Here is a 10172-nt window from a genome sequence, read left to right as displayed (position 1 = left end):
GTCGCAAATTTGCTCCAAACTGTTTGCATATAGTTTTTCCGATATTCACGAAACGCTGTATACACATTGCTATTATGATTGCACACATATTTCAAATTGCTTTTCATTAGCCCCGCCCCCCAGAAAGCTGGCAATTTTGAGAGCTGGAGTGAGGCAAAATGAGGCATGGCTAAAATGCATGATCTGTTTGGTATTTTGAAAAATAAAACTTATAAATATACCTTATATAGGTATGGCCCTACAAGATATTATTCAAATATAGCATGATAGGTCCCCTTTAACGGAAAAAAGGTTGCATTCTTGATTTCTGTAATTTGTCACCCTGAGGCAGTAACTAATTGTGAAATATAAAAACACAAAGTTATTATATTGCCATCTTTTCTTTGCTATTTATTTAATTCTGAAGCATTACTTTTTTTACCTGTAGCTTTCTGCACTCGCTCATCTCATTGTCACCGTCAACTCTATGTGGGTTCTGCAGAGTCTGTTCCTCAAGAATCAGCTTGCAGGAGCTAGAGTACAAAAAAAAAGATTTCCTAATGAGAAATCCTGGAGAATATCCAACTTTAATAATACATTGAATAGCTTTATAGCATTGACCCTTTAGGTAACTCTTCTCTGAAGTAATATTCTGTTTAACACTTGTGAAAGAAGGTAAAGTTTACATGAATACTGAGCACTTATTGTTAATACTTATTGTACCTGCTGATATATGCAGAAGAAACGTCTAGTTTCTCAGCCAGCGTCTTGGCATCCTCTACCAGTGTCTGTAGTGAGATGGTTGTAATGTAATGATGTTCCTGTTCTTGGCTGTGGTCCTCGCTGTGGTCAGGTACCATGAGGAGCATGAAATCCAACATCCAGCGGGCCTGAGCCATGTGAATAGAATGAACCTGTTGGGAGGGGAAACACTCAAACTCAAGAGAAGCACCTTGTATCATACAGCAAACAAACTCATTCATCAAATACCTCTTAATGTAGTCTATCTAGTACTTTTGGTCATCTAAATGAGTAGCTGAGAAACTACATTTTAAGCTTTTGTTGATTTGGATATTTGCGTGTTTAATATGAGAGTATCATATTCATGGAGCTGATGGAAATGCATGTATAGTGTTGACAAAATGTGGTTTATACTGACCTCTTCACTGATTCTGTGGTTCTCAGCATCAGCGAAGTTGGACACGCTGATTATGAACTCCTTTACTTTGTCTGAAACATTGTCTGTCTCTGTGCTGTTTGAAACAAACAAACATAGGACACGGACACAGACACAGACACAGACACAGACACAGACACACACACACACACACACACACACACACACACACACACACACACACACACACACACACACACACACACACACACACACACACACACACACACAAGAAAAGCAAATATCAGAACTCCATATCCAAAATGTTTGAATTTCTTTCTATCTGCTCTTTGAAATTCCAATCCATTGTATCCCAAGCAACAAAAGTTATGCGTTAAGATTGTCTGAGGAACTCATGATATTGTTAGGGTGTTGTCAGACCAGTATATGAGCAAATAAGATTTGCACACATTTGTTGCTGTTTTGTTTAAAGACTTTTGATTCAAAAATGTTTACAGAATACCAAGTTTCCTGTGCTAAAGAACAAACTATAGTTTTATGATAGTCATTACATTGCATTCAGCTTAACAAACATTGCATTTAGCTTAACAAACCTTTCTATAAAATGGTAAAAAAAAATGCATCTGCCTCTAATGAAATCCATAGTTTGGACCAAACTTACTATATGTCCGGCTCGTTTTTGTCCTTTTCGTTCTCTGTCTGTATACTGAGGACGTTTTGAAATATTTTTTTTGTCAAACTCTGCCAACTTCGCAGTGAACTTTCCAGCTTCTGCCAATCAGAGGCAGACATCATTTCTGACCGGCCAATCAGGACACCGAGTTTGGAAATCCGGGACTCCATAAACCCGAGCAGTGACATCATCTGTCCGTGGATCCCTGAAACAGTGTTGCTGTAATCAGTTTCCAAACATTGAGTCCATTTCTAAAAGGGCTATACCACAATAAGACTCATTAATACATTACAAAAAAAGAGACGGATGGAATAAAGTATCCGTGACTATTGCTGTTCAGAGCACACATTGTGACACTTCCCAGGGTCCTGAATATGCAGCTGTCAGCAGTACAGATATTTTAAATGTAGCCAAGCAAAAACTAAAGCAGTCTATACTTACTTGTCTGTTAGACTAAAAAAATCCAGTTTCTATCTCAATTAATATTTTCAAGATATGTGTCTAACTCTCAGCTCTCACCACTCTCTCCACTGACTCGACTTCCCAGCTGTTTGAGGAGCTCTGACAGGACCCTGTCAAGCTCTCTTAGGGCCTGTTGGCCTTCACTGGGTTCTCCATCAGGAGAAAGGTGTCTTCTGAGCAGCTCAAGGCTCATAGTCAGCCATCTTTCCTGCACACTGCCAAGCTCTCCCAGTGTCTGCTGGCAGCAGAGCAACTTCTCACCTTGGTAGCAGTCACACTGGAGAGACAACAGCTGCAGAGAAACAGAAAACACAGGAGTATTTTACGACAACAAAATAATACATATATATTACATTGTAATACTGTATGATCATAATTTCAACACAGCCAAACTGGCAACCAACTGTTTACCCTTTACATAACATACACTACCTTTTCCTGGTCTAAAGACTATTTGAATACCAAGCCAATTTTTCAGACACATCAGTTAAAATCAATGAACATGATAAAAAATGTCAGACAGAGGAAGTAAGTGTGAATTTACAATTGCCCACTGCTTCACATCAGCATGAATCTTTTCCAATGAAGCTTTTTCATATTGCAGGTCAGGGAACCTTGAAAGAGAAAAAAATAGTAAATTAGAATGCATATCAATCTCCTCCTCCAATAATTGCTGTCAGTGGCTTTGCTGATAGAACAACAATAATAATAAATGTTTTCCAGAAAATCCTTATTTCTTAACAGGTGGGGTATGATCTCTGCTTGTCCTCACTTGTTCTTTGTGGCGCAGAAGTCCAGACACTTAGCAATGCCTTGCTGGATGGCACTGATCTGTTCACACTGAGCATGCTCAGTTTTCTTCAGCTGGGACATAAACACAGTGAGTTGCTCTTTCCAGTAGTCACTGAGCTTCATGATGGCATTCATGTCCTCTGTGTCCTACAGAGGGATGGTCACCAATATAATCAGAGTGTAATTGAAACACCAGGGATATTTCTGAAGAGTCATCAGGGCCACTAGGTGTTTTTGCCATGAGCCATATACCATGTGTTAAGAAATAGGAAGTGCATTGTTACCTTCAAAGCAATGTTGAGGCTGCAGTGCTCTGCCGTCTTAAACCAGCTCTGCTCCATGATATGCAGCCGACTGATCAGCTGCAGCTTCTTCACACTGATCACCTGCAGAGCACAGAACAAATGAATCCTGACAATCCATACATTGTAGTGAGCAGCATATGTTATATATATGTGAATATAAAATGAGAGTCCAATAATGATTATATTGCTTGTGATTCTGCAAACAAAGTCAGTTCACCTATTTTCTAATCAGCATAAAAGTACATGAGTCCAATTAAAATAAAAACTAGATCATGGCTCACACACCTTGAGGGCCAGGCAGAATGTGATCTGGCTCCAGCAGTCCCTCTCCTCCGTCATCTGGAGCAGCTGAGCCTCCTGGCGACCCCTCTGCAGGTCGTACAGCTCATGGTAACCCTGGACCACACTGAGAAGGGCACATGGAACATTTAAAGCGTCTGGTATCTAAGACATGTATGAGTATTGAATAATGCTTCTGTTGTATTTCTATTTACTGTAGTGTTTAGCATTTTTTTTAACAACGCACAAATGACTGTTGCGTGAATATAATCACATATCTTATTAGAAAAATAAGCAGAATTTTGGAATGCATCAACGTGAGGAAAATGAACACTAGTTCAGTGGGACTAACTCTGAGTTGATATTAGTCTGCTCAAGCGCTCCAGCCAGCTGTTGGTGAGCACACTCTGCCTTCTGGGAAACGGAGTCATCATGGTCTCTGATTCTAGACAGTTCGCTGTGAAGAAATTGCACATCCATAAAACATATCTTATTTTTACAAATAGTTTTGAGTGCTATTATTTTCATTTGATTATTTATTTTGTAAAATAATCACTATGTTCCTAGCACAGAGTTATTTAAATCATCATGGCCCTGCAGGCCTACGTACGCGTTGAGCTGCTCGATGGATCTCTTGATGCGGTGGATTTCTTCAGTGAGCCGGCGGTCCAGAGCCCGCTGTGCCACGGCTTCAGTGTGCAGAGCCTTCAGACGACTGGGGATTCGCTGGAGCAGCATCTGGTAGCGCTGTCTGGACACAAAAACCAAAGAGCTGCATGGATAAAGGCTTCCTAGGGTCATAGAAAATATTTTCTGAAAATGTGACATTTCTCAAAATACGTTTTGAGTTGTGATAACATGGGGATAATACATTTGCAGATTTGTGTTTCATCTTTTGATTCCTTATTTATATCCATATTTCTATAGTATGATTTTAAGGCTCATATAGTTACCATTTATTCATCTTTATTAATAGGATGCTTACCTGAGTTTTGCTAGCAGCTGTCCTCTCTCAGCACAGCCCACGCTGACCTGCCTTATCAGTTCATGGAAAACAATGTTGTAGATGTTCTGCTCAACCTGCACCAGCTCCAGCAAACCCTCCATCTGCAGACATGTCATTGCACTGTTTCCAATATGTATTCCAGTACATTCATTTTCCATATAAACGTTTAACAAAATGAAAACACAACAACATAAATGCACAGAACTAGTGTCAGCAGCCTGTGTACTCTCTGCTTGTCTGTCTGCCTACCTGTGAGAGCTCTGTCAGCTCCTCACTCTGCTGATCCACTCCTGCCTTCTCCAGCATGTCATCCATCATCCGCGTCAGCTGGACCACTTCCAGTCTGCCGCTGGGCCTCCTGGATACACCCAACACACACACACATATCTTGTTTTTTGCCAGCACTATTCCTACTTAAAGGTAAGCAGTACTATAACTTACCTACTATTAAGCTGTACCATAACTTTCTCCTCAAATTGCATGGTGATTACTACTTCACTAAAGCTAATCTGTAAAGGGAACTCACAGCGAAGGGAAGACCCGCAGCTTCTGCTCATCATCCTGCAGCTGTACTGTGAACGCACTGAGGAAGAGAAGTAAAGATGAGATGAAAGAAAATATTAATTAATATAATAACAAGAGGATTTTACAATGAACATGAATGAAGTGGATGGACATCGTAAAGGAGACTCACTCCTCAAAGAACTCCAGGCTCCGAAGCCCTTTGTTTTTCACAATGTGATATTCTTCTGGGATCACACTTTCTGAGACACTGTAATTCTGAAAGACACAGAGTGACCATTATTATAACCTAAAACTGTATACTGAGTACATATTCCACAAGTGTATAAATGAATTGTAAAAATTGTGAATTTAAAATCAGTACTATTATTGTAAATCAGAGAATTTGAGATATTCTGCTACATAATATGGAAAATGTTTAAAGTTCTCTCTAAACTTTAAAACTAAAATCTAAACTACTGTTACACTTATCTCACAGTATGGACATGCTGTAATTTGAATCTGCATGGTATCGGAATGGAGTTGTTATAGCTCAATATTTAATACAGCGTATTTCTGATATTTATTAAAGATCACATGGTATTCCATATGATGTGTGTTACTGAGTTGGGTCACACACAGTTAGAGAGGCAATGGTCATTCTGAATTATCAACAGATGTATTTGTTTTAAGTGGGCTGACATCAGGTTATAAAAACAGTTAACCTTTGTTAGTTAACTAATCCTATGGATGTCATGAGACAATGACGTTTAAACATATACAAGTATAGCTTTCAGAGAGATAAACATGTGACATTTGTGTGGTAGGCTGCATGATAAAATGTGTGTGCGTTAAACATGCTTAGGGAGAATGTATGTGTGCTCATTACAGTGGCTATATAGTATGCTGTGTGATTGTTGCTACTATTGGGGGGCATTTCCGAGATTGGCTGCTGTGGCAGCAGGTGATGTACTTCCCATTATTGTTGGTTTTTTGCAACAACTAAATAATAATTACTGATCAGCTATATCTGTGTTTGATTGATTCTTCTCTGTTTCATTCTTTCCTGTTGTGTTGTGCTGGATCGCCGCAACAGAGTAACAATTTGGGCTTTTTTTGTCTATTTATCACTTCTGGTTGATTTTGTTATGTTGTATAGCACTGCTTGTAATTGTGTAAAACTATATTAATCTATATATGTTATACTAGGGATGATAAATTGAAAAGGGAAATTAAGTCACATTCTCAGGTCCTTCTTTTTGTTTTTCAAAAAGTGTAAAAATGACAGAAAGTAGAAATACTGTAGGTCAGCTGAGGTAACTGACCTGTGTGTCTCCATTGGCACTCCTCTCTGTCAGGGGTGGCAGGGGTGTTGTCTTCCTATGGGCTACCATAGCATCACACAGGAAGGAAATATCCCTGTATGAATACAATAAAAAATCAAAATTAGCAACAGGCCAAATGTGAGACTTTTTGAGAAACCTACTATTGCCACGATTCTATATAGATCACTTATTTACCTCATTTAAAATAACTAACTTCAGACATAACATAACATTAACTTGACTTTGCTATGTCCAGTTATGTAAAGCCAAGCTACGTTTGTATTATCACTGTCCTGAGTTAGTCTCGAGACTAAATATACATAAATATGTTGCTTTCATTAATACCTAAACAGTTAACATTTAACATGCTTTTACTAGATGACAAAACACCACAGACATTTATTTTAAATTAGATATTTGGGGGGACTTTATAGTTGCAACAACCAACATAATGTTTGTGGTTTGTAAGTGTGGTTAGTTAATATGTGTGGTTTCGTGTAGCTGACCTGCCGGCTCCAGTGAGTGATGTTGGCTGTTCCAGAAAGAATTTGTATTTCTTGCGTCCCAGCGGGTGATGCCAGACTGCATCTGGTCGTCTGATTCCACAGCCCTGTATACAAGGTCATCTTAGATGTAAACTGCCAGACTAAAAAACTCCCTCTTAGATATAAATCAGGGTTGAATACCTTGCAGTGGCGATTGTGCGGCGTGCTCCTGCTGCAGACCGTGGAGGTGAGGCTGACCAGCAGCTCATCTGGGATGATGTGGTTGTCAACGGGAGGTGGTTGTGTCTTCCTTCTCTCTGCTGGGAGTTGAACATTCAGTTCACAGCAACTCAGACAAACCAGTAGGTGAATAACCTAGAGTCTGACCTTGGTGTGAGGCAGGGCCGTTTCTAGCTTTTTGGGGGCCCTATGCAAGATGCTGTTTGGGGGCCCTAGTTTTGACAGTTTTTTAACTACAATGGGGGGGATTCCGAAGCCTTTAAGATGATCTGTGGAGATGCATCAATCTGTTACACTTTAATAGGAAAACAGGCTAATTTCACGAAAACCAAGCAATTGAAAATTACAAAAAAGGATATTAAAAAGGTAAACATTAAGATTCCTTTATGTCAATAAATGCTGTCAGCCCAACGATGATTTGGACTTTATTACCCCAAAAACCCAAGCCACAGCTTTGCTATCATTGCAGTTTAGTCGTGTTTATATCCTACATTGGATTTGTAAGCATTTAATGCTTCACCGAACACACAGTGGCGACTGGTCATTAGGGGCAGTTGGGGCACAGTCCCACCTAGTGTCAGCAGAAAGTATTACAAATAATGATTACAAAAAAATGCAAAAAATAAATAAAAAAATATATAATATATATTTTAAGATCATGTTTAATCATCTGATTCGTCTCATTGCTGTTTTAGTCTGTGTTCTTCTAATTAGTGTCTACAGTGTGTGCCTATTGAGCTGTTTAGAGCTATGTGGGACAAAACCCGATCATGCCCCTCCCTCTCCCTGTCTAAGTGAACGGTGACTATAAGAAATACACTGCGCATGCTCAGAGTATTGTCCTATTTAATGTGTGTGGCAAAAAAATAATGACCATAGGGGCAGTGAGCTGCCATCCCCACCATACGTCATCTCACATCATTCAGAGCTGATTGGCTGTAAGTACGTGTACCGCGAAAAGTGTGGTGTGTGAAGAGGAGAGACGCGTCCTAAAACCCGGAAGTAAGCTGCGCATGGGTTCCCTCCACAACAAAGCAATGAGATTTCTCCATGGGATTTTAGAAAAGAGCTGGAAATAAGATCTGTGGGAAACGTAGCTGTTAGATAAATGCACGTTTTGTTCAGCCGGATAATATCCACATGTCTACCCTACTTTTATAATTTTCTAATCATAAATCTATCGATTAGATTCATGATAGACTTTTGAAACTACAAGAAGATAAGGAGGACTTTTACAAAAAAGTAATAGAGATTTTTGTCCAGAAGGATAGGCAAATGGACTTCATCTTCAAGTCAAGGTAAGACCACCATTTTTTGGAAAATGGGATCTTACTAAGAGAGAACAATTCAATATTTAAATGATAAAATTACATTTTTTGGGTATCCTTTTGTTGAACTGTCTGTTTAAAATTAATCGAAGCATCAGACAAAAAAAGCTTTTGAAAATAATATTATATTTTGATTTAGGTCAAAATATAATATTTGTAAACTTGAAGAGTTCCCAAAAAACAGTGCATTGTGTGTAATACAACTGTGATTTTTATTAAATTAGTTAGTTTTTAAGGAAGGCCAGAGCTTCAGCTGTGTCAAATAGATTGTTCCCTTTAGTTAACATTATTTAAAAGACATATTCCTATTTGATCATGTCCCCTTTATTGTAGGCTAATATTAGTCATTTAAAAAATATATAATGTTGATAATGATGGTGAAAACCACTCCCCCCACATCAGAATGACGATGGCTACTGACTGTATTTCAAATGCTTTTTGTTTCATAGTAATAATAATCTTTTTTATTATAACAACAATAAACCACAATGCAGTTCGGTAAGGTGTGACGTCACCCCATTCAAAGTGAATGGGCAGAACCGTTGAAGCTTCAACGCACACCACCGTGGGTCCTTTGGCGTGCAGCTGTGACGCGGCAATTAAAGGCAATGTGAGCGTCCATTCCCATTGGATAACGGAGGATTTTACACCCGGAAGTAAGTATTCTCCTTACTGTCGATTTATTTTACAGTGGTATCTGTAGTACTCATCAACTCAAAAACACCAGATTATCCTTGTTAATTACATAACATTGATTGGTTTAAATTGTGTACAATGCATTTGTAATTTCCCCCTTCAATTCGGAGAAAAAAATATTTTTTCGGAGTTTAGGATGGCAGAAGACACTACACTACCCAGAAACCTCAGCTATCGTTTGGGACTACAGCATGTGCTTTGCTTGACAAACCCCGTGATTAGTCCTCAAGCTCTTTGATTGGATGTTGAACCCCCCTAGAGGATTTGAGGTCCACCCCTACTTAAAATCACATGGATAGGTTCCTAACTACATTTACCATTTTTTTTTAAATAGCAGCTCATGTCCATATTTGTATTTGTGGGTAGTAGATTTAAACTATGTAAGGGTCTGCTAACAAGCGACCAACAGAAAGGTTAATGTTAATCATACTTGCCAACCTTGAGACCTCAGAAATCGGGAGCATTTCAAANTTTTGTACGTCTTGTATACATAAATATGGGTCCCCGGTGTTCCAGGGAACTCACCAAGTGTCAGAAAATACAACCCTCTCTCTTTTCCTCCATACCCAAATCTCTAAAAACAGGGCTGCAACGGATTTGATACATGTGGATTCTGATTTGCACTTTGGGTATGGAGGAAAAGAGAGAGGGTTGTATTTTCTGACACTTGGTGAGTTCCCTGGAACACCGGGGACCCATATTTATGTATACAAGACGTACAAAAGTGCATTTTGCATGATAGGTCCCCTTTAAAGTAATACTTCTGCATACAGTATGTGACAAAGTGTTGCACGGCCAGACACGGCTCGATAAGCTGACTCAGATAAGGACATATATGATATATTATGATCGATGATCTGATTAAATGTGATAAGTGCGACACGTCGGCGTCTTGTCTGCATACGGCAGTTTAAACTGTATTTACTTTATCCTGTAATATGACTTGATAGATTTAAACTCCGC

The 10172-nt window shown here is 39.0% G+C and overlaps 1 protein-coding gene across 1 annotated transcript in view; it reads right to left on the bottom strand.

The window, feature by feature from the left end:
• Window positions 1-7730, bottom strand: part of axdnd1 (axonemal dynein light chain domain containing 1) — an 8706-nt gene extending 976 nt beyond the window's left edge. The window contains exons 1-19 of the mRNA XM_010795611.1: window positions 7706-7730; window positions 7147-7265; window positions 6967-7070; window positions 6461-6554; window positions 5329-5414; window positions 5161-5217; window positions 4884-4992; window positions 4614-4735; window positions 4239-4379; window positions 3981-4085; window positions 3635-3755; window positions 3329-3430; window positions 3025-3191; window positions 2797-2866; window positions 2310-2544; window positions 1779-1995; window positions 1139-1232; window positions 703-893; window positions 422-512 (exon numbers count right to left, since the gene is read on the bottom strand). Coding sequence (XP_010793913.1) covers window positions 422-512; window positions 703-893; window positions 1139-1232; window positions 1779-1995; window positions 2310-2544; window positions 2797-2866; window positions 3025-3191; window positions 3329-3430; window positions 3635-3755; window positions 3981-4085; window positions 4239-4379; window positions 4614-4735; window positions 4884-4992; window positions 5161-5217; window positions 5329-5414; window positions 6461-6554; window positions 6967-7070; window positions 7147-7265; window positions 7706-7730 — 2250 coding nt within the window. The remainder of the gene's footprint in view (window positions 1-421; window positions 513-702; window positions 894-1138; window positions 1233-1778; window positions 1996-2309; window positions 2545-2796; window positions 2867-3024; window positions 3192-3328; window positions 3431-3634; window positions 3756-3980; window positions 4086-4238; window positions 4380-4613; window positions 4736-4883; window positions 4993-5160; window positions 5218-5328; window positions 5415-6460; window positions 6555-6966; window positions 7071-7146; window positions 7266-7705) is intronic.
• Between the last annotated feature and the right edge of the window lie 2442 nt (window positions 7731-10172).

Source organism: Notothenia coriiceps, unplaced genomic scaffold, assembly GCF_000735185.1.
Source record: "Notothenia coriiceps isolate Sejong01 unplaced genomic scaffold, NC01 NC01_scaffold00037246, whole genome shotgun sequence".
Classification (NCBI taxonomy): Eukaryota; Metazoa; Chordata; class Actinopteri; order Perciformes; family Nototheniidae; genus Notothenia; species Notothenia coriiceps.
This window is presented reverse-complemented; position numbering and strand designations above follow the sequence as displayed.